The sequence below is a fragment of the Scyliorhinus torazame genome, chromosome 30 (assembly GCF_047496885.1).
Source record: "Scyliorhinus torazame isolate Kashiwa2021f chromosome 30, sScyTor2.1, whole genome shotgun sequence".
Lineage (NCBI taxonomy): Eukaryota > Metazoa > Chordata > Chondrichthyes > Carcharhiniformes > Scyliorhinidae > Scyliorhinus > Scyliorhinus torazame.
The window spans coordinates 36,012,321-36,039,040 of NC_092736.1; the positions used below are offsets into that span (position 1 = coordinate 36,012,321).

General features: G+C 52.8%; 1 protein-coding gene across 1 annotated transcript in view; it reads right to left on the reverse strand.

The window, feature by feature from the left end:
* Positions 1-14,917: 14,917 nt before the first annotated feature.
* The window catches only part of lactb (lactamase, beta), a 285,002-nt gene continuing 273,199 nt past the window's right edge, over positions 14,918-26,720 (reverse strand). The window contains 2 exon segments of the mRNA XM_072492605.1: positions 14,918-15,476; positions 15,478-16,036. Of these exon segments, the coding sequence (XP_072348706.1) occupies positions 15,318-15,476; positions 15,478-16,036 (718 nt within the window). The 3' untranslated portion in view covers positions 14,918-15,317.

Sequence of the window (26,720 nt, forward strand, 5' to 3'; positions counted from 1 at the left end):
CAGTGTGGTAACCGAGGGGACAGCGCGGTAACCGAGGCGACAGTGTGGTAACCGAGGGGACAGCGCGGTAACCGAGGGACAAGCGCGGTAACCGAGGCGACAGTGTGGTAACCGAGGCGACAGTGTGGTAACCGAGGCGACAGTGTGATAACCGAGGGGACAGCGCGGTGACCGAGCCGACAGTGTGGTAACCGAGGCGACAGTGTGGTAACCGAGGGGACAGCGCGGTGACCGAGGGGACAGTGTGGTAACCGAGGGGACAGCGCGGTAACCGAGGGGACAGCGCGGTAACCGAGGCGACAGTGTGGTAACCGAGGGGACAGTGTGGTAACCGAGGGGACAGCGCGGTAACCGAGGTGACAGCATGGTAACCGAGGCGACAGTGCGGTGACCGAGGCGACAGTGTGGTAACCGAGGGGACAGCGCGGTGACCGAGGCGACAGTGTGGTAACCGAGGGGACAGCGCGGTAACCGAGGCGACAGTGTGGTAACCGAGGGGACAGCGCGGTAACCGAGGGGACAGCGCGGTAACCGAGGCGACAGTGTGGTAACCGAGGGGACAGAGTGGTAACCGAGGGGACAGCGCGGTAACCGAGGTGACAGCATGGTAACCGAGGCGACAGTGTGGTAACCGAGGGGACAGCGCGGTGACCGAGGCGACAGTGTGGTAACCGAGGGGACAGCGCGGTGACCGAGGCGACAGTGTGGTAACCGAGGGGACAGCGCGGTAACCGAGGCGACAGTGTGGTAACCGAGGGGATAGCGCGGTAACCGAGGGGACAGCGCGGTAACCGAGGCGACAGTGTGGTAACCGAGGGGACAGCGCGGTGACCGAGGGGACAGCGCGGTAACCGAGGTGACAGCATGGTAACCGAGGAGACAGCGCGGTGACCGAGGGGACAGCGCGGTAACCGAGGCGACAGTGTGGTAACCGAGGCGACAGCGCGGTAACCGAGGCGACAGTGTGGTAACCGAGGGGACAGCGCGGTAACCGAGGGGACAGCGCGGTAACCGAGGCGACAGAGTGGTAACCGAGGGGACAGCGCGGTGACCGAGGCGACAGTGTGGTAACCGAGGCGACAGCGTGGTAACCGAGGGGACAGCGCGGTGACCGAGGCGACAGTGTGGTAACCGAGGCGACAGTGTGGTAACCGAGGGGACAGCGCGGTGACCGAGGGGACAGTGTGGTAACCGAGGGGACAGCGCGGTAACCGAGGGGACAGCGCGGTAACCGAGGCGACAGTGTGGTAACCGAGGGGACAGCGCGGTAACCGAGGGGACAGCGCGGTAACCGAGGCGACAGTGTGGTAACCGAGGGGACAGCGCGGTGACCGAGGCGACAGTGTGGTAACCGAGGGGACAGCGCGGTGACCGAGGCGACAGTGTGGTAACCGAGGGGAAAACGCGGTGACCGAGGCGACAGCGCGGTAACCGAGGGGACAGCGCGGTGACCGAGGGGACAGCGCGATGACCGAGGGGACTGCGCGGTAACCGAGGGGACAGCGCGGTAACCGAGGAGCCAGCGTGGTAACCGAGGGGACAGCGCGGTGACCGAGGGGACAGCGCGGTAACCGAGGGGACAGCGCGGTAACCGAGGAGCCAGCGCGGTAACCGAGGGGACAGCGCGGTAACCGAGGGGACAGCGCGGTAACCGAGGAGCCAGCGTGGTAACCGAGGGGACAGCGCGGTGACCGAGGGGACAGCGCGGTAACCGAGGGGACAGCGCGGTAACCGAGGAGCCAGCGCGGTAACCGAGGGGACAGCGCGGTAACCGAGGAGCCAGCGCGGTAACCGAGGAGCCATCGCAGTAACCGAGGGGACAGCGTGGTAACCGAGGTGACAGCGTGGTAACCGAGGAGACAGCGCGGTAACCGAGGAGCCAGCGCGGTAACCGAGGGGACAGCGTGGTAACCGAGGTGACAGTGTGGTAACCGAGGGGACAGTGTGGTAACCGTGGGGACAGTGCGGCAACCGAGAGGACAGCGCGGTAACCGAGGGGACAGTGTGGCAACCGAGAGGACAGCGCGGTAACGGAGAGGACAGTGTGGCAACCGAGAGGACAGCGCGGTAACGGAGAGGACAGTGTGGCAACCGAGAGGACATTGTGGTAACCGAGGGGACAGCGCAGCAACTGAGGGGGGCAGTGCGGTAAACGAGGAGACAGCGTGGTAACCGAGGGGACAGCGCGGTAACCGAGGTGATAGCGTGGCAACCGAGAGGACAGCGTGGTAACCGAGGGGACAGCGCGGTAACCGAGGTGATAGCGTGGTAACCGAGGAGCCAGCGCGGTAACCGAGGGGACAGCAAGGTCGCCGATGGGGCAGCGCGGTAACCGATGGGACAGCGCGGTAACCGAGGAGACAGCGCGGTAACCCAGGGGACAGCGCGGTAACCGAGGGTACAGCGCGGTAACCGAGTTGATAGCATGGCAACCGAGAGGACAGCGTGGTAACCGAGGGGACAGCGCGGTAACCGAGGTGATAGCGTGGTAACCGAGGAGCCAGCGCGGTAACCGAGGGGACAGCAAGGTCGCCGATGGGGCAGCGCGGTAACCGATGGGACAGCGCGGTAACCGAGGAGACAGCGCGGTAACCGAGGGGACAGGGTGGAAACCGAGGAGACAGCGCGGTAACCGAGGGGACAGCGTGGTAACCGAGGAGACAGCGCGGTAACCGAGGGGACAGGGTGGAAACCGAGGAGACAGCGCGGCAACCAAGAGGACAGCGTGGTAACCGAGGGGACAGCATGGTAACCGAGGAGCCAGCGCGGTAACCGAGGGGACAGCGTGGTAACCGAGGGGACAGTGCGGAAACCGAGAGGACAACGTGGTAACCGAGGAGAGAGCGTGGTAACCGAGGAGACAGCGTGGAAACTGAGGAGACAGCGCGGTAACCGAGGGGAGAGTGCGGCAACCGAGAGGACAACGTGGAAACTGAGGAGACAGGTGGTAACCGAGGGGAGAGTGCGGCAACCGAGAGGACAGCGTGGTAACCGAGGGGACAGAGTGGTAACCGAGGAGAGAGTGTGGTAACCGAGGAGAGAGCGTGGTAACCGAGGGGACAGCGTGGTGACCGAGGAGCCAGCGCAGTAACCGAGGGGACAGCGTGGTAACCGAGGGGACAGCGTGGTAACCGAGGGGAGAGTGCGGCAACCGAGAGGACAGCGTGGTAACCGAGGAGACAGCGCGGTAACCGAGGGGACAGCGTGGTAACCGAGGAGCCAGTGCGTTAACCGAGGGGACAGTGTGGTAACCGAGGAGACAGCGCGGTAACGGACAGGACATCGTGGGAACCGAGGGGACAGCCTGGTGACCGAGGGGACAGTGCGGCAACCAAGAGGACAGTGTGGTAACCGAGGGGACAGCGTGGTAACCGAGGAGACAGCGTGGAAACTGAGGAGACAGCGCGGTAACCGAGGGGACAGCACGGTAACCGAGGGGACAGCATGGTAACCGAGGAGACAGCATGGTAACCGAGGAGACAGCGTGGAACCTGAGGTGACAGCGCGGTAACCGAGGGGAGAGTGCGGCAACCGAGAGGACAGCGTGGTAACCGAGGAGAGAGCGTGGCAACCGAGGAGACAGCGTGGTAACCGAGGGGACAGCGTGGTAACCGAGGAGACAGCGTGGAAACCGAGGAGACAGCGTGGAAACCGAGGGGACAGCGCGGTAACCGAGGGGACAGCGTGGTAACCGAGGAGGCAGCGCGGTAACCGATGGGACAGCGCGGTAACTGAGGGGACAGCGTGGTAACCGAGGGAAGAGCGTGATAACCGAGGAGACAGCGTGGTAACCGAGGGAAGAGCGTGGTAACCGAGGGGACAGCGTGGTAACCGAGGGGAAAGCGCGGATGTAAGGCCATTCGGCCCATCGAGTCCACTCCACCATTCAATCATGGCTGATTTCAACTCCATTTACCCGCTCTCTCTCCATAGCCCTTAATTCCTCGAAAAATCAAGAATTTATCAACTTCTGTCTTAAAGACACTCAACGTCCCGGCCTCCACCGCCCTCTGTGGCAATGAATTCCACAGACCCACCACTCTCTGGCTGAAGAAATTTCTCCTCATCTCTGTTCTAATGCCTTTTATTCTAAGGCTGTGCCCCCGGGTCCTAGTCTCCCCTGCTAATGGAAACAACTTCCCTACATCCACCCTATCTAAGCCATTCATTATCTTGTAAGTTTCTATTAGATCTCCCCTCAACCTCCTAAACTCCAATGAATATAATCCCAGGATCCTCAGACGTTCATCGTATGTTAGGCCTACCATTCCTGGGATCATCCATGTGAATCTCCGCTGGACCCGCTCCAGTGCCAGTATGTCCTTCCTGAGGTGTGGGGCCCAAAATTGCTCACAGTATTCTAAATGGGGCCTAACTAATGCTTTATAAAGCTTCAGAAGTACATCCCTGCTTTTATATTCCAAGCCTCTTGAGATGAATGACAACATTGCATTTGCTTTCTTAATTACGGACTCAACCTGCAAGTTTACCTTTAGAGAATCCTGGACTAGGACTCCCAAGTCCCTTTGCACTTCAGCATTATGAATTTTGTCACCGTTTAGAAAATAGTCCACGCCTCTCTTCTTTTTTCCAAAGTGCAAGACCTCGCACTTGCCCACGTTGAATTTCATCAGCCATTTCTTGGACCACTCTCCTAAACTGTCTAAATCTTTCTGCAGCCTCCCCACCTCCTCCATACTACCTGCCCCTCCACCTATCTTTGTATCATCGGCAAACTTAGCCAGAATGCCCCCAGTCTCGTCATCTAGATCGTTAATATATAAAGAGAACAGCTGTGGCCCCAACACTGAACCCTGCGGGACACCACTCGTCACCGGTTGCCATTCCGAAAAAGAAACTTTTATCCCAACTCTCTGCCTTCTGCCTGACAGCCAATCGTCAATCCATGTTAGTACCTTGCCTCGAATACCATGGGCCCTTATTTTACTCAGCAGTCTCCTGTGAGGCACCTTATCAAAGGCCTTTTGGAAGTCAAGATAGATAACATCCATTGGCTCTCCTTGGTCTAACATATTTGTTATCTCTTCAAAGAACTCTAACAGGTTTGTCAGGCACGACCTCCACTTACTAAATCCATGCTGTCTTGTCCTAATCCAACCCTGCACTTCCAAGAATTTAGAAATCTCATCCTTAACAATGGATTCTAGAATCTTGCCAACAACCGAGGTTAGGCTAATTGGCCTATCTTTTTCCTTGTTCCCTTCTTTTTAAAAAAATAATAAATTTTTTCAGATTTTTTTGCCAAACAAAACAATACAAAGGTTTTCCTTTTTACAACAGTAAAACAGTATAAATAACAGTGGCCTTTTTTAACAAATAAATAAATAATATATAAACTAAATGGCAACTGCCCTATCAAAAATAATAACTCTCCAAAATAAAATCAAACAGTCCAATATACATAGCCTAGTACAAATATTTATACAAAAACACCCCTGTGGACCCACCCGGGCCCTCCCCCCCCCCCTCCCCCCTGGGTTGCTGCTGTTACCTTCCCATTTCTTTTATCGTTCTGTGAGGTAGTCAATGAACGGTTGCCACCGCCTGGTGAACCCTTGAGCCGAACCCCTTAGTGCAAACTTTATCCGTTCTAGTTTTATAAACTCTGCCATGTCATTTATCCAGGTCTCCACGCCCGGGGGTTTGGCTTCCTTCCACATAAGCAATATCCTTCGCCGGGCTACTAGGGACGCAACGGCCAAGACATCAGCCTCTTTCGCCTCCTGCACTCCCGGCTCTTCTGCAACCCCGAATATAACCAACCCCCAGCTTGGCTCGACCCGGACCCCCACCACCTTCGAAAGCACCTTTGCCACCCCCACCCAGAACCCCTGTAGTGCCGGGCATGACCAAAACATGTGGGTGTGATTCGCTGGGCCTCTCGAGCACCTCCCACACCTATCCTCTACCCCGAAAAATTTACTGAGCCGTGCTCCGGTCATATGCGCCCTGTGCAAAACCTTGAATTGTATCAGGCTTAGCCTGGCGCACGAGGACGACGAGTTTACCCTACGTAGGGCATCAGCCCACAGCCCCTCCTCAATCTCTTCCCCCAGCTCTTCTTCCCATTTCCCCTTCAACTCATCCACCATGATCTCCCCCTCGTCCCTCATTTCCCTGTATATATCCGACACCCTACCATCCCCCACCCATGTCCCCGAGATCACTCTATCCTGGACCTCCTGCGTCGGGAGCTGCGGGAATTCCCTCACCTGTTGCCTCGCGAAAGCCCTCAGTTGCATATACCGAAATGCATTGCCTTGGGGCAACACATATTTTTCCGTCAGCGTTCCGACTCGCAAACGTCCCGTCTAAGAACAGATCCCGCAGTTGCACAATCCCAGCTCTTTGCCATGCTCCAAATCCCCCATCCATTCTCCCCGGGACAAACCTATGGTTATTTCTTATCGGGGACTGCACCGAGGCTCCCGTCCTTCCCCTATGTCGTCTCCACTGCCCCCAAATTTTTAATGTTGCCGCCACCACTGGACTTGTGGTGTATTTCTTCGGGGAGAACGGCAACGGCGCCGTCACCATTGCTTGTAGGCTGGTTCCCTTGCAGGACGCCGTCTCCAATCTCTTCCACGCCGCTCCCTCCCCTTCTCCCATCCACTTACACACCATTGAGATATTGGCGGCCCAGTAGTATTCACTTAGGCTTGGTAGTGCCAGCCCCCCCCTATCCCTGCTACGCTGCAAGAACCCCCTCCTCACTCTCGGGGTCTTCCCGGCCCACACAAAACTCATGACACTTTTCTCAATTCTAATGAAAAAAGCCTTCGTGACCATCATCGGAAGGCACTGAAACACAAAGAGGAATCTCGGGAGGACCACCATTTTAACCGCCTGCACCCTACCCACCAGTGACAGGGGCACCATGTCCCATCTCTTAAAATCCTCCTCCATCTGTTCCACCAATCTTGTTAGATTAAGCCGGTGTAAGGTTCCCCAACTCCTGGCTATCTGAATCCCCAAGTACCGGAAATCTCTTGTCACCTTCCTCAGCGGTAAGTCATCTATTCCCCTACTCTGCTCCCCCGGATGCACCACAAACAGCTCACTCTTACCCATATTCAATTTGTACTCCCCAAACTCCCTGAGGGGGATTATCTCAGGCATCCCCTCCACTGGGTCCGCTACATACGGCAATAAATCATCTGCATACAGGGATACCCGGTGTTCTTCTCCTCCCCTGAGTACTCCCCTCCACTTCCTGGAGCCCCTCAGTGCTATGGCCAGGGGCTCAATCGCCAATGCAAACAGTAACGGAGACAGGGGACACCCCTGCCTTGTCCCTCTATGAAGACCGAAGTAATCAGACCTCTGTCTGTTCGTGACCACGCTCGCCACCGGGGCCCTATACAGCAGCTGTACCCATCCGATATACCCTTCTCCAAAACCAAATCTCCTCAGCACCTCCCACAGATAATCCCACTCCACTCTGTCGAATGCTTTCTCGGCATCCATCGCCACCACTATCTCCGCCTCCCCCTCTGGCGGGGGCATCATCATTACCCCTAACAACCTCCGTATGTTCATGTTCAGCTGTCTCCCCTTAACGAACCCAGTTTGATCCTCGTGGACCACCCCGGGGACACAGTCCTCTATCCTCGTCGCCATCACCTTGGCCAAGAGCTTAGCATCTACATTTAAAAGGGAAATGGGCCTGTAGGACCCACACTGCAGCGGGTCTTTTTCCTTCTTCAAAAGGAGCGATATCGTTGCCTCCGACATAGTCGGGGGCAGCTGCCCCCTTTCTCTAGCCTCATTAAAGGTTCTCGTCAGAAGCGGGGCCAGTAAGTCCATATACTTCCTATAAAATTCCACCGGGAATCCGTCCGGTCCCGGGGCCTTCCCCGCCTGCATGCTCCCAATCCCTTTTACCACCTCCTCCATCTCAATCTGTGCTCCCAGTCCCACCCTCTCCTCCTCCACCTTAGGGAATTCCAGCTGATCCAAGAAACACATCATTCCCTCCTTCCCTTCCAGGAGCTGAGCCTTATATAACCTCTCATAAAATGCCTTGAACACCCCGTTCACTCTCTCCGCTCCCCGTTCCATCTCTCCCTCCTCATCTCTCACCCCACCTATCTCCCTCGCTGCTCCCCTCTTCCTCAATTGGTGGGCCAGTAGCCGACTCGCCTTCTCTCCATACTCATACTGTACACCCTGTGCCCTCCTCCACTGTGCCTCCGCCTTACCCGTGGTCAGCAGGTCAAACTCCACATGTAGCCTTTGTCTTTCCCTGTACAGTCCCTCCTCCGGTGCCTCCGCATATTGCCTGTCCACCCTCAAAGGTTCTTTCAGCAATCGCTCCCTTTCTTTCCCCTCTTGTTTCCCTCTATGTGCCCTTATGGATATCAGTTCCCCTCTAACCACCGCCTTCAATGCCTCCCAGACCACTCCCACCTGAACCTCTCCATTGTCATTAAGCTCCAAGTACCTTTCGATGCACCCCCTCACCCTTAGACATACCCCCTCATCCGCCAATAAGCCCATATCCATTCTCCAGAGTGGGTGCTGTTCTTTTTCCTCTCCTACCTCCAGGTCTACCCAATGTGGAGCGTGGTCCAAAATAGCTATGGCCGTATATTCCGTCCCTGTCACCTTCGGAATCAGTGCCCTTCCCAAGACAAAGTCTATCCGTGAGTATACTTTGTGGACATGGGAGAAAAATGAGAACTCCTTACTCCTAGGCCTACTAAATCTCCAGGGGTCTACCCCTCCCATCTGCTCCATGAAGTCCTTGAGCACCCTGGCCGCTGCCGGCCTCCTCCCGGTCCTGGACCTCAATCGGTCCAGCCCTGGATCAAGCACCGTATTGAAATCTCCCCCCATTACCAACTTTCCCGCCTCCAGGTCCATCATCCCAGTTCGGGGCATATACGTTCACCAGAACCACCGCCTCCCCTTGCAATCTGCCACTCACCATCACACATCTACCCCCACTATCCGCCACTATGGTCTTTGCCTCAAACAGTACCCGTTTCCCCATCAAGATAGCCACCCCCCTGTTCTTCGCATCCGAACCCGAATGAAACACCTGCCCCACCCATCCTTTACGTAGTCTGACCTGGTCTGTCAGTTTCAGATGTGTCTCCTGCAACATAACCACATCTGCCTTTAATTTCTTTAGGTGTGCGAGTATCCGTGCCCTTTTAATCGGCCCGTTCAGCCCTCTCACGTTCCACGTGATCAACCGGGTTGGGGGGCTCTTCACCCCCCCCCTTGTCGACTAGCCATCCCCTTTTTTAACCCAGCTCCTCACCCGGTTCCCACGTACCCGTGTATCCCCCCGACGGCGCCCTCCCGCCTCGACCACCCCATCCCATAACAGCTCCCCCTTCTCCTGAGCAGCAGCAACCCAGTTAACCCCCCCTGCCCTCCGCTAGATCCCTTCCTAGCGTAATTGCACCCCCCATGTTGCTCCCAGAAGTCAGCGAACTCTGGCTGACCTCGGCTTCCCCCCTTGTCCTCGGCCCCCACAGTGCGAGGCCCCCTCCTTCCTGCGTCCCTGTTCCCGCCATAATTACCATAGCGCGGGAGCAAAGCCCGCGTTTCCCACTCGGCCCCGCCCCTAATGACTGGCGCCCACAGTTCCTCATACTCCCCCCCCCCCCCCCCCCCCCCCATCATGGGGAAGAGAGAAAATTTACAGGATCGCAAGATTAACAAACTGAAAAATCATCCCCCCCCCCTCCTTTTCCTCGCCCCACATAATCACCCCACCACTTTGTCCCAAAAGTTCTTTCTCTCGCCAGACTATTCCAGCTTCTCGTCCACAATGAATGTCCACGCCTCTTCTGCCGTCTCAAAGTAGTGGTGCTTCCCTTGGTGTGTGACCCACAGTCTCGCCGGTTGTAACATTCCAAACTGGATCTTCTTTTTGTGAAGCACCGCCTTAGCCCGATTAAAACTTGCCCTCCTTCTCGCCACCTCCGCACTCCAATCCTGGTATACGCGGATCACCGCGTTCTCCCACCTGCAGCTCTGAGTTTTCTTCGCCCATCTTAGGACCATCTCTCTGTCATTATAGCGGTGAAACCTCACCACTATGGCTCGAGGTATTTCTCCAGCCCTCGGTCTTCGCGCCATAACTCGATAAGCTCCCTCCACCTCCAAAGGGCCCGTCGGGGCCTCCGATCCCATTAGCGAGTGAAACGTCGTGCTCACATATGTCCCGACGTCCGCCCCTTCTACGCCTTCGGGAAAACCCAGAACCCTTAAATTCTTCCTCCTCGAATTATTCTCCAGTACTTCCAGCCTTTCCACACACCTTTTGTGCTGCGCCTCGTGCGTTTCTGCCTTCACCACCAGGCCCTGTATTTCATCTTCGTTTTCAGCAGTCTTTGCCTTCACGACCCGAAGCTCCTGCTCTTGGGTCTTCTGCTCCTCCTTTAGCCCTTCAATCGCCTGTAATATCGGGGCCAACAACTCCTTCTTCAATTCCTTTTTCAGCTCTTCCACACAGCGCCGCAGGAACTCTTGTTGGTCTGGGCCCCATAACAAACGGCCACCTTCCGACGCCATCTTGCTTTGAGCTTGCCTTCCTTGCCGCTGCTCCAGAGGATCCTCCGCAATCCGGCCGCTATCCTCTCCTTTATCCATGCGTGTCCGGGGGGATTCCCTTCTAGTTTACCACACAGTGTTTTTGGCCGTTTAAATTGCCGTTGGGGATCCTTTAAAGAGCCCAAAAGTCCGTTCCACCGGGAGCTGCCGAAACGTGCGACCTAGCTGGTCATCGCCGCACCCGGAAGTCATTTCCCTTGTTCCCTTCTTGAACAGGGGGGTTACAACAGCGATTTTCCAATCCTCTGGGACTTTATTGACTCCAGTGACTTTTGAAAGATCATAACTAACGCCTCCACTATTTCTTCAGCTATCTCCTTTAGAACTCTAGGATGTAGCCCACCTGGGCCCGGAGATTTATCAATTTTTAGACCTCTTAGTTTCTCTAGCACTTTCTCCTTCGTGATGGCTACCATATTCAACTCTGCCCCCTGACTCTCCGGAATTGTTGGGATATTACTCATGTCTTCTACTGTGAAGACTGGCGCAAAGTACTTATTCAGTTCCTCAGCTATTTCCTTGTCTCCCATCATAAAATTACCAGCGTCATTTTGGAGCGGCCCAATGTCAACTTTTGCCTCCCGTTTGTTTTTAATGTATTTAAAGAAACTTTTACTATCATTCCTAATGTTACTGGCTAGCCTACCTTCATATTTGATCCTCTCTTTCCTTATTTCTCTCTTTGTTATCCTCTGTTTGTTTTTGTAGCCTTCCCAATCTTCTGACTTCCCACTACTCTTTGCCACATTATAGGCTCTCTCTTTTGCTTTGATGCATTCCTAACTTCCTTTGTCAGCCATGGCTGCCTAACCCCCCCTCTGATAACCTTTCTTTTCTTTGGGATGAACCTCTGTCCTGTGTCCTCAATTACTTCCAGAAACTCCTGCCATTGCTGTTCTACTGTCTTTCCCACTAGGCACTGCTCCCAGTCGATTTTCGTCAGTTCCTCCCTCATGCCCCTGTAGTTACCTTTATTTAACTGTAACACCTTTACATCTGATTCTACCTTCTTTCAAATTGAAGATTGAATTCTACCATATTATGATCACTGCCTCCTAAGTGCTCCCTTACTTTAAGATCTTTAATCAAGTCTGGCTCATTACATAACACTAAGTCCAGAATGGCCTGTTCCCTCTTGGGCTCCATCACAAGCTGTTCCAAAAAGCCCTCCTGTAAACATTCAATGAATTCCCTTTCCTTGGGTCCACTGGCAGCATTATTTACCCAGTCCACCTGCATATTGAAGTCCCCCATGATCACTGTGACCTTGCCTTTCTGACATGCACTTTCTATTTCGTGGTGCATTTTGTGCCCCTGGTCCTGACCACTGTTAGGAGGCCTGTACATAACTCCCATTATGGTTTTTTTGCCTTCGTGGTTCCTCAACTCTACCCACACAGACTCCACATCATCTGACCCTATGTCGTTTAGTGCTATTGATTTAATTTCATTCCTAATTAACATTAATTTTAATCCTAATTCCCGCCCCCTCTGCCCACCCCTCTGTCTTTTCGATAGGTTGTGAATCCCTGGATGTTTAAATGCCAGTCCTGAACCCCCTGCAACCATGTCTCTGTGATGCCTACCACATCATACCTGCCAGTCACAATCTGGGCCACAAGCTCATCTACCTTGTTCCGTACACTGCGCGCATTTAAATATCGCACCTTTAATTCTCTATTGACCGCCCCTTTTTGTTTTCTTAGTGTGGTGGGCCTTGGTTTACTGAGCCTTTCCATACACTGTGTCATATTTTGTGGGATGGGGACTATCGTAACCACTCTTGAGGGTCTGTTCGTGCTTTTTTGTATTCCTAAGCAGCTACGCTTCCCACTGATTACTTCACCTCTTGGTTCCCTGACTTTCCCTTCCCCCCCCAATCTTTAGTTTAAAGTCCTATTGACCACCCTATTTACTCTTTTCGCCAGAACACTGGTCCCAGCTCGGTTCAGGTGGAGACCATCCCAACGGTATAGGTCCCCCCTGTCCCAAAACTGATGCCAGTGTCCCATGAAAAGGAGCCCCTCATTCCCACATCACTCTTTCAGCCACGTGTTAACTTCCCTTATTCTTGCCTCCCTATGCCAATTTGCACGTGGCTCGGGCAGTAATCCAGAGATTATGACCCTTGAGGACCTGTTTTTTAATTTGAATCCGAGCTCTTTATAATCTCTAAACAGGTCCTGCGTGTTATGTAACGAGGGGGCAGCGCGGTAACCGAGGAGCTAGCGCGGTAACCGAGGCGACAGCTTGGTAACCGAGGGGACAGCACGGTAACCGAGGAGCCATCGCAGTAACCGAGGGGACAGCGTGGTAACCGAGGAGACAGCGCGGTAACTGTGGGGACAGCACGGTAACCGAGGAGACAGGTGGTAACCGAGGAGACAGGGTGGTAACCGAGGGGACAGCATGGTAACCGAGGGGACAGCGTGGTAACCGAGGGGGGCAGCGAGGTAACCGAGGGGGGCAGCGAGGTAACCGAGGGGGGCAGCGAGGTAACTGAGGGGACAACGTGGTAACCGAGGGGACAGCATGGTAACCGAGGGGGGCAGCGAGGTAACCGAGGGGGGCAGCGAGGTAACCGAGGGGACAGCGTGGTAACCGAGGGGGGTAGCGAGGTAACCGAGGGGACAGCGTGGTAACCGAGGGGGCAGCATGGTAACCGAGGGGGGCAGCGAGATAACCGAGGGGGGCAGCGAGGTAACCGAGGGGACAGCGTGGTAACCGAGGGGACAGCATGGTAACCGAGGGGGGTAGCGAGGTAACCGAGGGGCCAGCGTGGTAACCGAGGGGACAGCGTGGTAAGCGAGGAGACAGCGTGATAACCGAGGGGACAGCATGGTAACCGAGGGGGGCAGCGAGGTAACCGAGAGGACAGCGTGGTAACCGAGGGGACAGCGTGATAACCGAGGGGACAATGTGGTAACCGAGGAGCCAGCGTGGTAACCAAGGGGACAGCGTGGTAACCAAGGGGACAGCGTGGTAACCAAGGGGACAGTGCAGTAACCGAGGGGACAGCGCGGTAACCGAAGGCGGCAGCACGGTAACCGAGGAGACAGCGTGGTAATTATCATAGAAACGACAGTGCAGAAGGAGGCCATTCGGCCCATCGAGTCTGCACCGGCTCTTGGAAAGAGCACCTTACCCAAGGTCAACAGCTCCACCCTATCCCCATAACCCAGTAACCACACCCAACACTAAGGGCAATTTTGGACACTAAGGGCAATTTATCATGGCCAATCCACCTAACCTGCACATCTTTGGACTGTGGGAGGAAACCAGAGCACCCGGAGGAAACCCACGCAGACACGGGGAGATGTGCAGACTCTGCACAGACAGTGACCCAAGCCGGGAATCGCACCTGGGACCCTGGAGCTGTGAAGCAATTGTGCTAACCACAATACTACCGTGCTGCCCCAGTGCGCTAACCGAGGGGACAACGCGGTAACCGAGGGGACAGCGCGGTAACCGAGGGGACAGCGAGGTAACCGAGGGGACAACGCGGTAACCAATGGGACAACGCGATAACCGACGGGACAGCGCAGTAACCGAGGGGACAGCGTTGTAACCGAGGGGACAGCGTGGTAACCGACGGGACAGCGCAGTAACCGAGGGGACAGCGTGGTAACCGAGGGGACAGCGTGGTAACCGAGGAGATGGCGTGATAACCGAGGGGACAACGCGGTAACCAAGGGGACAGTGCAGTAACCGTGGGGACAGCGTGGTAACCGACGGGACAGTGCAGTAACCGAGGGGACAGCGTGGTAACCGAGGGGACAGCGTGGTAACCGAGGAGATGGCGTGATAACCGAGGGGACAACGCGGTAACCAAGGGGACAGTGCAGTAACCGAGGGGACAGCGTGGTAACCGATGGGACAGCGCAGTAACCGAGGGGACAGCGTGATTGACCGGCAGGGCCAGCATTTGATGCTGATCCCCCGTGATATTAGTGCCTTGCCCGGCCATTTTAGAGGACAATTCATAGTCAGATGTAGCCCAGACCAGGTCGGGATGGCAGATTTCCTTCCCAAAGGGGATTAGTGAGCCAGATGGGTTTCTACCGCAATCAATGGGGGTTTGATCGACCATCCTTTAATTCCAGATTCATTAACAAATTGAATTTAGCTGTGGTGGTGGAGTTTGAACTGTGACCTCAGCCTGGGTTTGAAAATGACTAATCCAGTGACATTATCTCCACACCATGGCGCTGATATTGTCCCACATCCCATCGAACAACAATGTGTCAGAAAGGTCAGAGTTTTCATCAGTTGTTAGTGTTTTGCCCAGAAAAATGACCAGCTAAGAATCCGAGGCAGTAAAACAGAATGGGGGGACAGCAGTTTGCTGGTTTACCAGCACCTGTGTTTAATGGTTCTTTGTTTAAAAAATACAGTTCACATTTTTTTTACAAAACTGCTGAGAAGAGTTAAAAAGCCATTTTTGCAAATTATTCGGGGAAACTAAATCAAAAACATTCTTCTGTAAAATTCCTTCGCCTGACGGAGCAGAGAAGCAGATCATTGGCCTCCCTCGACACTTGTGAACAGAAATAATTGCAGGAGAAAGGGGTTCTCTACTTTCGAGCATCACCCTGGAGTATCCGGTCAGTCCCGGACACCCTTCCCCGATGCCTGGGAGGAAAAAAAATCATTTGAAGATATTATTAGTTATAAAAATATTGGCGATGTGGGGCAAAAGGTTGGTTGGAGTTTGAGGGATTGCGTGGTTAAAACTTCCAGGAATGAGTCCAGTTGGAGTTGGGAGATGGACAAACAAAGCATCTGAAATGTGACCGTTCAGTCCCACCTGGAGGTACTGGTTGGAGTTGGAGGTTAACTTTGTGATTCCAAGTCTCTGCTTGATCAGCCGGCTGGGCTTGGGAAGTCAGGGTCAGAGGTAGAAGAAGACGGTTTGGCTGACCTGATCTTGTCAAACTCTATGGCGATTTGCAGAGCAGTGGAATTGAGGCTGACAGACTGCAGGTTGCAGAGAATGGCAACGACCACCCCCCGGGGAGGGACCCCAGCCTCTGCCGGTCCAGCGGGGGATTCCTGGGGCTCCTCGGGCAGCAGCAGCAAGACACTGCTGGCCCCCACTGCCCCACCCGTGTGGGTGAGGTAGTGCCTCTGACGACGGCACTGCCCACATTCTTGACCTTGTTCCACCACGCCCCAGCCCATGGCGTAACTGCCCTCTCGATCCCAGCTCAATTCAGTGTGCTCCACTGGCTTCCAAATGGTCCTCATGGTGGCTGGTTTGAGGTAGCCTGGGAGCAGCGTCCGCTGTCCATCCTTCAGCCACTCAGCCTGGTAGCTGTACACCATGGCGTCGCCAAACCTCAGGAGATCACCCACCGTGGAGAGAAATCCACCTCCAGCCCACTTGTAGGAGCAGTCCACATAGGGACAGTTCACCAGCCGCCCCTTCTTACTGTAAACGTAGTACCTATCACAGACAGAGAAAATGGAGCATGTTCAATCAGACTACAATCAGAACAAAGAACAATACCGCACAGGACCATATCCTGACCAAACCTCCTTCCGATCCAGTGCAAATACTTTCTGTATTCTAAACCTATCCAAAAGTAAAGTTCTCTTTCTTGGTATCATCCAGACGAATCCAGAAGAGTTGTGATGATGCGAGGATCAACCTCGAATGTGCAGGGCCCATTAATAAAATCAAAAAGATCAAACGGACACGGCCAAAGCCAGAATGGAATTCTCGCTTTGACCTTGTATTTGGGGCTTAGCTTTCCAGGATTGAGCCACGGCCTGCTCAGTTTTCGGTGTATTTTATTCTGTGTATTTTCTGGGCAAACTGTGGGGCAGCACGGTAGCACAGTGGTTAGCACTGTTGCTTCACAGCGCCAGGGACCTGGGTTCGATTTCCAGCTTGGGTCACTGTCTGTGCGGAGTCTGCACGTTCTCCCCGTGTCTGCGTGGGTTTCCTCCGGGTGCTCCGGTTTCCTTCCACAAGTCCCGAAAGACATGCTGTTAGGTGAATTGGACATTCTGAATTCTCCCTCTGTGACCCGAACAGGTGCCGGAATGTGGCGACTAGGGGCTTTTCACAGTAACTTCATTGCAGTGTTAATGTAAGCCTACTTGGGACAATAATAAAGATTATTATTATTAAAATTTCAGTTCTCAGCAACATTAATAATTTTTACTGGAAAGGGTGCAGAGGAGATTTACCAGGATTGTTATGGGCCAGGGTTCAGTGAAGCCCAAAGTGTGTCATGGAGTTCCCCTGACCCACAACTTTGAATAGATTGTGGTATGGGGAGCACACGGCCCACTCTACAGGTGTGGTACAGCAGAAATGGAAAAGTATTTTTTAAAGCAAAACAATGTTTATTCTATGAACTCAAGTTAACTTTTTTAAAACATACAGTGAACATAGAATCATAGAAGTTTACAGCATGGAAACAGGCCCTTCGGCCCAACCAGTCCATGCCGCCCAGTTTTTACCATTAAGCTAGTCCCAGTTGCTCGCACTTGGCCCATAACCCTCTATACCCATCTTACCCATGTAACTATCTAAATGCTTTTTAAAAGACACAATTGTACCCGCCTCTACTACTACCTCTGGCAGCCCATTCCAGACACTCACTACCCTCTGAGTGAAGAAATTGCCCCTCTGGGCCCTTCTGAATCTCTCCCCTCTCACCTTAAACCTATGCCCTCTAGTTTTAGACTCCCCTACCTTTGGGAAAAGATGTTGACTATCTACCTTATCTATGCCCCTCATTATTTTATAGACCTCTATAAGATCACCCCTAAGCCTCCTACGCTCCAGGGAAAAAAGTCCCAGTCTATCCAGCCTCTCCTTATAACTTGAACCATCAAGTCCCGGTAACATCCTAGTAAATCTTTTCTGCACTCTTTCTAGTTTAATAATATCCTTTCTATAATAGGGTGACCAGAACTGCACACAGTATTCCAAGTGTGGCCGTACCAATGTCTTGTACAACTTCAACAAGACGTCCCAACTCCTGTATTCAATGTTCTGACCAATGAAACCAAGCATGCCGAATGCCTTCTTCACCACCCTGTCCACCTGCGACTCCACCTTCAAGGAGCTATGAACCTGTACTCCTAGATCTCTTTGTTCTATAACTCTCCCCAACGCCATACCATTAACTGAGTAGGTCCTGGCCTGATTCGATCTGCCAAAATGCATCACCTCACATTTATCTAAATTAAACTCCATCTGCCATTCGTCGGCCCACTGGCCTAATTGATCAAGATCCCGTTGCAATCCTAGATAACCTTCTTCACTATCTACTGTGCCACCAATCTTGGTGTCACCTGCAAACTTACTAACCATGCCTCCTAAATTCTCATCCAAATCATTAATATAAATCACAAATAACAGTGGACCCAGCACCGATCCCTGAGGCACACCACTGGTCACAGGCCTCCAGTTTGAAAAACAACCCTCTACAACCACCCTCTGTCTTCTGTCGTCCAGCCAATTTTGAATCCAATTGGCAACCTCACCCTGGATCCCGTGAGCTTTAACCTTCTGCAACAACCTACCATGCGGTACCTTGTCAAAGGCTTTGCTAAAGTCCATGTAGACAACGTCTACTGCACTGCCCTCGTCTACCTTCTTGGTCACCCCCTCAAAAAACTCAATCAAATTTGTGAGACATGATTTTCCACGCACAAAGCCATGCTGACTGCCCCGAATCAGTCCTTGCCTCTCTAAATACTTGTAGATCCTGTCTCTCAGAATACCTTCTAGCAACTTACCTACTACAGACGTTAGGCTCACCGGTCTGTAGTTCCCAGGCTTTTCCCTGCTGCCCTTCTTAAACAAGGGCACAACATTCGCCACTCTCCAATCTTCAGGCACCTCACCTGTGGCTGCCGATGATTCAAATATCTCTGTTAGGGGACCCGCAATTTCCTCCCTAGCCTCCCACAACATCCTGGGATACATTTCATCAGGTCCCGGGGATTTATCTACCTTGATGCGCTTTAAGACTTCCAGCACCTCCTCCTCTGTAATATGCACACTTCTCAAGACATCACTATTTAGTTCCCTTAGTTGCCTAACATCCATGCATTTCTCCACCGTGAATACCGATGAGAAATATTCATTCAGGATCTCACCCAACTCTTGTGGCTCTGCACATAGATGTCCTTGTTGATCCTTAAGAGGCCCCACTCTGTCCCTAGTTACTCTTTTTCCCTTTATGTATCTGTAGAAGCTCTTAGCAACCATTAATTCTAATACAACCCCCAAAGAATACAACACTAAGTAATCCAACCTTCCCAAACAACATCCAGAAGACAAAAGAAACACCTTTTAACAGAAGCACATCAGGTTTACATTCACTACTGAGAACATTTATAATTCTGAATTCACCAAATGATCAAGAGATAATCTTTTCATGGCAGAGCGATCAACAGCACACCTGCTTTGTCTGGCTTCAGCTCCAACACTGAAAACTAAACTAAAACACACCCTGCAGCAAACAGCCTAAAACAAAAGCAAAAAGCTGACAGACAGCCCAGCTCCACCCACACTCTGACATCACTGATAAACATCCATTTCTTAAAGGTACATTTCTTAAACAGCCATTTCTTAAAGGTACTCTCACATGACAGGATGTTGCCTGGGCTGGAGAGTGTTCGTTATGAAGAGAGATTGGATAGACTGGGGTTATTTTCCTTGAAGCAGAGGAGACTGAGGGGGGACATGATTGAGATGTATAAAATTATGAGGGGCACAGATAGAGTAGACAGGAAGAAACTTTCCCCCTTGGTGGAGGGATCAATGACCAGGCGGCAGAGATTTAAGGTGAGGGGCAGGAGGTTTAGAGGGGATGTGAGGAAAACGTTTTGACCTAGAGGGGGGTGGGAGTCTGGAACTCGCTGCCTGAAAGGGGGGTGGAGGCAGTGACCCTCAGAAAATTTGAGAAGTATTTTGATGTGCCTGCGATGCCAGGGAGACAAGGCTATGGGCCCAGTGCTGGGAAATGGGATTAGAATAGTTAGGTGGTTGTTTTTGACCAGTGCATGTACGATGGGCCGACGGGCCTTTTCTATGACTCTAATTGTTCTGGATGGCACATTGTACATTGAATCACTTCAAAATGTATGGGTCAAATCTGAGATAGGTGAAGGTCCAGAGAGTTTCAAACAGAGCTTCTTTGGACAGATGGCAGTGACAGGGGGATAAATAAAGTCAGGAGGTCAGAGTGTGGAGGCATTTGAGGAAGAATTAGGTGGACAGTATTGAGGGCATTGTCTTTTTTAAAAAAAATATTTTATTGAAAATTTTTGGTCAACCAACACAGTACATTGTGCATCCTTTACACAATATTATAACAACACAAATAACAATGACCTATTTTATAAACAAAAAATGAATAAATAATAAATAACAAAAATGAAAACTAACCCTAATTGGCAACTGCCTTGTCACAAGTAACACTCTCCAAAAATATAATTTAACAGTCCAATATATAATTATCTGTCGCAACGACCTATACATATTATACAGTATATATTAACAACCCTGAGAGTCCTTCTGGTTCCTCCTCCCCCCCCCCCCCCCCCCCCCCCGATCCTGGGCTGCTGCTGCTGCCTTCTTTTTCCCATTCCGTCTATCTTTCTGCGAGGTATTCGACGAACGGTTGCCACCGCCTGGTGAACCCTTGAGCCGACCCCCTTAGAACGAACTTAATCCGCTCTAGCTTTATAAACCCTGCCATGTCATTTATCCAGGTCTCCACCCCCGGGGGCTTGACTTCTTTCCACATTAACAATATCCTGCGCCGGGCTACTAGGGACGCAAAGGCCAAAACATCGGCCTCTCTCGCCTCCTGCACTCCCGGCTCTTGTGCAACCCCAAATATAGCCAACCCCCAGCTTGGTTCGACCAGGACCCCCACTACTTTTGAAAGCACCTTTGTCACCCCCATCCAAAACCCCTGTAGTGCCGGGCATGACCAAAACATATGGATGATTCGCTGGGCTTCTCGAGCACCTCGCACACCTATCCTCCACCCCCAAAAATTTACTGAGCCGTGCTCCAGTCATATGCGCCCTGTGTAATACCTTAAACTGAATCAGGCTTAGCCTGGCACACGAGGACGACGAGTTTACCCTGCTTAGGGCATCTGCCCACAGCCCCTCCTTGATCTCCTCCCCCAGCTCTTCTTCCCATTTCCCTTTTAGTTCATCTACCATAGTCTCCCCTTCGTCCCTCATTTCCCTATATATATCTGACACCTTACCATCCCCCACCCATGTCTTTGAGATCACTCTGTCCTGCACCTCTTGTGTCGGGAGCTGCGGGAATTCCCTCACCTGTTGCCTCGCAAAAGCCCTCAGTTGCATATACCTGAATGCATTCCCTTGGGGCAACCCATATTTCTCGGTCAGCGCTCCCAGACTCGCGAACTTCCCATCCACAAACAGATCTTTCAGTTGCGTTATTCCTGCTCTTTGCCACATTCCATATCCCCCATCCATTCCCCCCGGGGCAAACCTATGGTTGTTTCTTATCGGGGACCCCCCCAAGGCTCCAGTCTTTCCCCTATGCCGTCTCCACTGTCCCCAAATCTTCAGTGTAGCCACCACCACCGGGCTTGTGGTGTAGTTCCTCGGTGAGAACGGCAATGGGGCTGTCACCATAGCCTGTAGGCTACAGGACCCCCTACAGGCCGCCCTCTCCAATCTCTTCCACGCCGCTCCCTCCTCCTCTCCCATCCACTTACTCACCATTGAAATATTAGCGGCCCAATAATACTCACTTAGGCTCGGTAGTGCCAGCCCCCCCCTATCCCTGCTACGCTGTAAGAATCCCTTCCTCACTCCCGGGGTCTTCCTGGCCCAAACAAAATCCATGATGCTCTTTTCAATCCTTTTAAAAAAAGCCTTCGTGATCACCACCGGGAGGCACTGAAACACAAAGAGGAATTTTGGGAGGACCACCATCTTAACCGCCTGCACCCTCCCTGCCAGTGACAGGGATACCATATCCCATCTCTTAAATTCCTCCTCCATTTGTTCCACCAACCGCGTTAAATTTAACCTATGCAATGTGCCCCAATTCTTGGCTATCTGGATCCCCAGGTAACGAAAGTGCCCTGTTACCTTCCTCAACGGTAGGTCCTCTATTTCTCTACTCTGCTCCCCTGGATGCACCACAAACAACTCACTTTTCCCCATGTTCAATTTATACCCTGAAAAATCCCCAAACTCCCCAAGTATCCGCATTATTTCTGGCATCCCCTCCGCCGGGTCTGCCACGTATAGTAGCAAATCGTCCGCATACAAAGATACCCGGTGTTCTTCTCCTCCTCTAAGTACTCCCCTCCACTTCTTGGAACCCCTCAACGCTATCGCCAGGGGCTCAATCGCCAGTGCAAACAATAATGGGGACAGAGGGCATCCCTGCCTTGTCCCTCTATGGAGCCGAAAATATGCAGATCCCCGTCCATTTGTGACCACGCTCGCCATCGGGGCCCTATACAACAGCTGCACCCATCTAACATACCCCTCTCCAAAACCAAATCTCCTCAACACCTCCCACAAATAATCCCACTCCACTCTATCAAATGCTTTCTCGGCATCCATCGCCACTACTATCTCCGTTTCCCCCTCTGGTGGGGCCATCATCATTACCCCTAACAGCCTCCGTATATTCGTGTTCAGCTGTCTCCCCTTCACAAACCCAGTTTGGTCCTCGTGGACCACCCCCGGGACACATTCCTCTATTCTCATTGCCATTACCTTGGCCAGGATCTTGGCATCTACATTTAGGAGGGAAATAGGTCTATAGGACCCGCATTGTAGCGGGTCCTTTTCCTTCTTTAAGAGAAGCGATATCGTTGCTTCAGACATAGTCGGGGCAGTTGTCCCCTTTCCTTTGCCTCATTAAAGGTCCTCGTCAATACCGGAGCGAGCAAGTCCACATATTTTCTATAGAATTCGACTGGGAATCCATCCGGTCCCGGGGCCTTTCCCGCCTGCATGCTCCTAATTCCTTTCACCACTTCTTCTACCTCGATCTGTGCTCCCAGTCCCACCCTTTCCTGCTCTTTCACCTTGGGAAATTCCAGCCGATCCAAGAAGCCCATCATTCTCTCCCTCCCATCCGGGGGTTGAGCTTCATATAATTTTTTATAAAATGTCTTGAACACTCCATTCACTCTCTCCGCTCCCCGCTCCATCTCTCCTTCCTCATCCCTCACTCCCCCTATTTCCCTCGCTGCTCCCCTTTTCCTCAATTGGTGTGCCAGCAACCTGCTCGCCTTCTCCCCATATTCGTACTGTACATCCTGTGCCTTCCTCCATTGTGCCCCTGCAGTGCCCGTAGTCAGCAAGTCAAATTCTACATGTAGCCTTTGCCTTTCCCTGTACAGTCCCTCCTCCGGTGCTTCCGCATATTGTCTGTCCACCCTCAAAAGTTCTTGCAGCAACCGCTCCCGTTCCTTACTCTCCTGCTTCCCTTTATGTGCCCTTATTGATATCAGCTCCCCTCTAACCACCGCCTTCAACGCCTCCCAGACCACTCCCACCTGGACCTCCCATTATCATTGAGTTCCAAGTACTTTTCAATGCACCCCCTCACCCTTAGACACACCCCCTCATCTGCCATTAGCCCCATGTCCATTCTCCAGGGTGGGCGCCCTCCTGTTTCCTCCCCTATCTCCAAGTCCACCCAGTGTGGAGCGTGATCCGAAATGGCTATAGCCGTATACTCCGTTCCCCTCACCTTCGGGATCAACGCCCTTCCCAGCACAAAAAAGTCTATTCGCGAGTAGACTTTATGACATAGGAAAAAAACGAGAACTCCTTACTCCTAGGTCTGCTAAATCTCCACGGGTCTACACCTCCCATCTGCTCCATAAAATCTTTAAGTACCTTGGCTGCTGCCGGCCTCCTTCCAGTCCTGGACTTCGACCTATCCAGCCCTGGTTCCAACACCGTATTAAAATCTCCCCCCATTATCAGCTTTCCCATCTCTAGATCCGGAATGCGTCCTAGCATCCGCCTCATAAAATTGGCATCATCCCAGTTCGGGGCATATACGTTTACCAAAACCACCGTCTCCCCCTATAGTTTGCCACTCACCATCACGTATCTGCCCCCGTTATCCGCCACTATAGTCTTTGCCTCGAACATTACCCGCTTCCCCACTAATATAGCCACCCCCCTGTTTTTCGCATCTAGCCCCGAATGGAACACCTGCCCCACCCATCCTTTGCGTAGCCTAACCTGGTCTATCAGTTTCAGGTGCGTTTCCTGTAACATAACCACATCTGCCTTAAGTTTCTTAAGGTGTGCGAGTACCCGTGCCCTCTTTATCGGCCCGTTCAGCCCTCTCACGTTCCACGTGATCAGCCGGGTTGGGGGGCTTCCTACCCCCACCCCTTGTCGATTAGCCATCCCCTTTTTCCAGCTCCTCACCCGGTTCCCACGCAGCTGTATCTCCCCCAGGCGGTGCCCCCCCGCCCATCCCCTCCCATACCAGCTCCCCCCTCTCCCCAGCAGCAGCAACCCAGTAATTCCCCCCTCCCACCCCCCCTGCTAGATCCCCCGCTAGCGTAATTACTCCCCCCATGTTGCTCCCAGAAGTCAGCAAACTCTGGCCGACCTTGGCTTCCCCCCGTGACCTCGGCTCGCACCGTGCGACGCCCCCTCCTTCCTGCTTCTCTATTCCCGCCATGATTATCATAGCGCGGGAACCAAGCCCGCGCTTCTCCCTTGGCCCCGCCCCCAATGGCCAACGCCCCATCTCCTCCACCTCCCCATCACCACCTGTGGAAGAGAGAAAAGTTACCACATCGCAGGATTAGTACATAAAACTCCTCTTTCCCCCCTTTTTAACCCCCCTCTTTGCCCCCCACATTCGCCCCACCACTTTGTTCAAACGTTCTTTTTGATAACCCGCTCATTCCAGTTTTTCTTCCACAATAAAAGTCCACGCTTCACCCGCCGTCTCAAAGTAGTGGTGCCTCCCTCGATATGTGACCCACAGTCTTGCCGGTTGCAGCATTCCAAATTTTATCTTCTTTTTATGAAGCACCGCCTTGACCCGATTAAAGCTCGCCCTCCTTCTCGCCACCTCCGCACTCCAGTCTTGATAAACGCGGATCACCGCGTTCTCCCATTTACTGCTCCGAGTTTTCTTTGCGCATCTAAGGACCATTTCTCTATCCTTAAAACGGAGGAATCTCACCACTATGGCTCTGGGAATTTCTCCTGCTCTCGGCCCTCGCGCCATCACTCGGTATGCTCCCTCCACCTCCAACGGACCCGCCGGGGCCTCCGCTCCCATTAACGAGTGCAGCATCATGCTCACATATGCCCCGACGTTCGCTCCCTCCACACCTTCAGGAAGACCAAGAATCCTCAGGTTGTTCCTCCTTGCGTTGTTCTCCAGTGCCTCCAACCTTTCCACACATCGTTTCTGATGTGCCTCATGCGTCTCCGTCTTCACCACCAGGCCCTGTATATCGTCCTCATTCTCGGCTGCCTTTGCCTTCACGACCCGAAGCTCCCGCTCCTGGGTCTTTTGTTCCTCCTTTAGCCCTTCGATCGCCTGTAGTATCGGGGCCAACAGCTCTTTCTTCATTTCCTTTTTGAGCTCTTCCACACAGCATTTCAAGAACTCTTGTTGTTCAGGGCCCCATGTTAAACTGCCACCTTCCGACGCCATCTTGGTTTTTGCTTGCCTTCCTTGCCGCTGTTCTAAAGGATCCACTGCAATCCGGCCACTTTCTCCTCCTTTTTTCATCCGTATCCAGGGGGGATTCCCTTCTGGTTTACCGCACAGTGTTTTAGCCGTCAAAATTGCCGTTGGGGATCCTATCAAGAGTCCAAAAGTCCGTTTCACCGGGAGCTGCCGAAACGTGCGACTCAGCTGGTCATCGCCGCACCCGGAAGTCTTGAGGGCATTGTCGATTGACAAGTTGTAACTCCCTGCCAAACACAGTGAACTGGCTCGGTTTCAGCTGGAATACTGCTCCCAGATAAAGGATAGAAAGGCTTAGGAGAGACATTTATTAAAGATGGAACCAGGTACAAGGGACTGCTTTGAAGTAAAGCGAATGGACAAGCTGAAGTTGTTCGAACAGAGAAGGCGAGGAGGAGATATGTAGAAAGGTTTACATTTTTTGACTGATTTTGAGGAGAGGACCCAGATAGCTGGCGAAGGAGACAGGGAGAATTGTTTCACACAGCGAGTTGCTATGATCTGCAATGCACTGCCTGAAAGCGTACAGGAGCAGATTCAACAAGAAGTTACAAAAGGATTGGAGACATTTACAAGGAGGGACGAGAGGAATGGGATTAGCTGGATAGTTCTGAGAAAAAGGTTTGATGGGCTGAACGGTCTACTTCGTTCCGTAACGTTCATAACTTTGGAAAAAAGGCACCAGTAAATTAGGAGTAAATGTTGATTTGTTTCTGAAACAATGCTGATGTTGTAATGTTTCTCAGCACTGCACCGGCATGTCAGCACTCACAGCCCTGTACTGGAGTTTCAGCACTCACAGCACTGCACCGGTGTGTCAGCACTCACAGCCCTGTACTGGAGTGTCAGCACTCACAGCACTGCACCGGTGTGTCAGCACTCACAGCCCTGTACTGGAATGTCAGCACTCACAGCACTGCACTGGCGTGTCAGCACTCACAGCCCTGTACTGGAGTGTCAGCACTCACAGCACTGCACCGGTGTGTCAGCACTCACAGCCCTGTACTGGAGTGTCAGCACTCAGAGCACTGCACTGGCGTGTCAGCACTCACAGCCCTGTACTGGAGTGTCAGCACTCACAGCACTGCACCGGTGTGTCAGCACTCACAGCCCTGTACTGGAGTGTCAGCACTCACAGCACTGCACCGGCGTGTCAGCACTCACAGCCCTGTACTGGAGTGTCAGCACTGCACCGTGCGTGTCAGCACTCTCACCATTGTACCCGAGTGTCAGCGCTCTCAGCACTGTACCCGAGTGTCAGCACTCTCAGCACTGAACCGGCGTGTCAGCACTCTCACCATTGTACTCGAGTGTCAGCGCTCTCAGCACTGTACCCGAGTGTCAGCACTCTCAGCACTGCACCGGCGCATCATCACTCTCACCATTGTACCCGAGTGTCAGCGCTCTC